The sequence below is a fragment of the Sinocyclocheilus grahami genome, unplaced genomic scaffold (assembly GCF_001515645.1).
Source record: "Sinocyclocheilus grahami isolate Dianchi unplaced genomic scaffold, SAMN03320097.WGS_v1.1 scaffold6662.1, whole genome shotgun sequence".
NCBI lineage: Eukaryota > Metazoa > Chordata > Actinopteri > Cypriniformes > Cyprinidae > Sinocyclocheilus > Sinocyclocheilus grahami.
In genome coordinates, this window is record NW_015510982.1 from 1 (window position 1) to 882 (window position 882).

Sequence of the window (882 nt, forward strand, 5' to 3'; positions counted from 1 at the left end):
TTTTTCACAGATGTCAGTAAAAGTATGTCATCAAGACAGAAGCTGGAGGCACAGGTGACTGAAAATAATATCGTTAAGGAGGTAAGAACACAATTACAATGTGTCTTCCACATTTGCATTTTGAATTCTATCATGCTACAATATATACACTTTTATTTATTTATGTTGATCATGTTTTATCAAGCCATGTATGCCATCCCTCTGTAGGAGCTTGCGTTGTTGGATAGCCAAAATACAGTTTACAAACTAATTGGACCAGTTTTGGTCAAACAAGATCTAGATGAAGCCAAAGCAACAGTGAGCAAGAGATTAGAATACATCAATGGTGAAATGTATGTATGAATAATGGCTCATATTGCATTGAATTTGTAAGAATTTGGATGTTGCATTTGATTTTGTTGTGTTTGTAGGCAAACCATTAACTGATCTCCTCTTCATCTCAGTCAGCGCTATGAAACTTTACTGAAGGAGTTGGAGAGGAAGTCTGAGCAGCATCGGGAAGTTCTGTCCAGCCTGCAGCAGGAGTACCAGCGCGCTCAGGGTCAGGCTGTTGGGAAGGTCTAAATGGATTATAATTCTGGACACTAGTCTTATCCAGCAAAGCTCAGAGACTGAATATGCCTGCTAATAACACATGCTTGTTCACATGTCTGTTAACCGAAATCTGTTGTTTTTTTGTTTGATGCTATTAGGTTATCATTAAATTTTGTTTAGATTAAATTATGTTCAGCCTCCTCTTTTTGTGCTTGCAGTTAATATGTTTAAAGTTTTAATTTTCATATCAACGGACCCTTTTCACGTGTCTTGGGATTCTCAGTAGCGGAAGTTGTCATAGTTGGGTAAATTTCTGTAGATGTGAATATAAATTACAAAACATAATTT

At 36.6% G+C, this 882-nt stretch overlaps 1 protein-coding gene across 1 annotated transcript; it reads left to right on the top strand.

Moving 5' to 3' along the window:
- Positions 1 to 6: 6 nt before the first annotated feature.
- On the top strand, positions 7 to 806 carry LOC107577631 (prefoldin subunit 6-like; the record flags this gene model as incomplete). Its single annotated transcript, XM_016263686.1, has 3 exons — positions 7 to 81; positions 208 to 332; positions 444 to 806. Coding segments are annotated over 3 exons (321 nt in total), but the record flags the coding sequence as incomplete, so codon positions are not given.
- Positions 807 to 882: the final 76 nt, after the last annotated feature.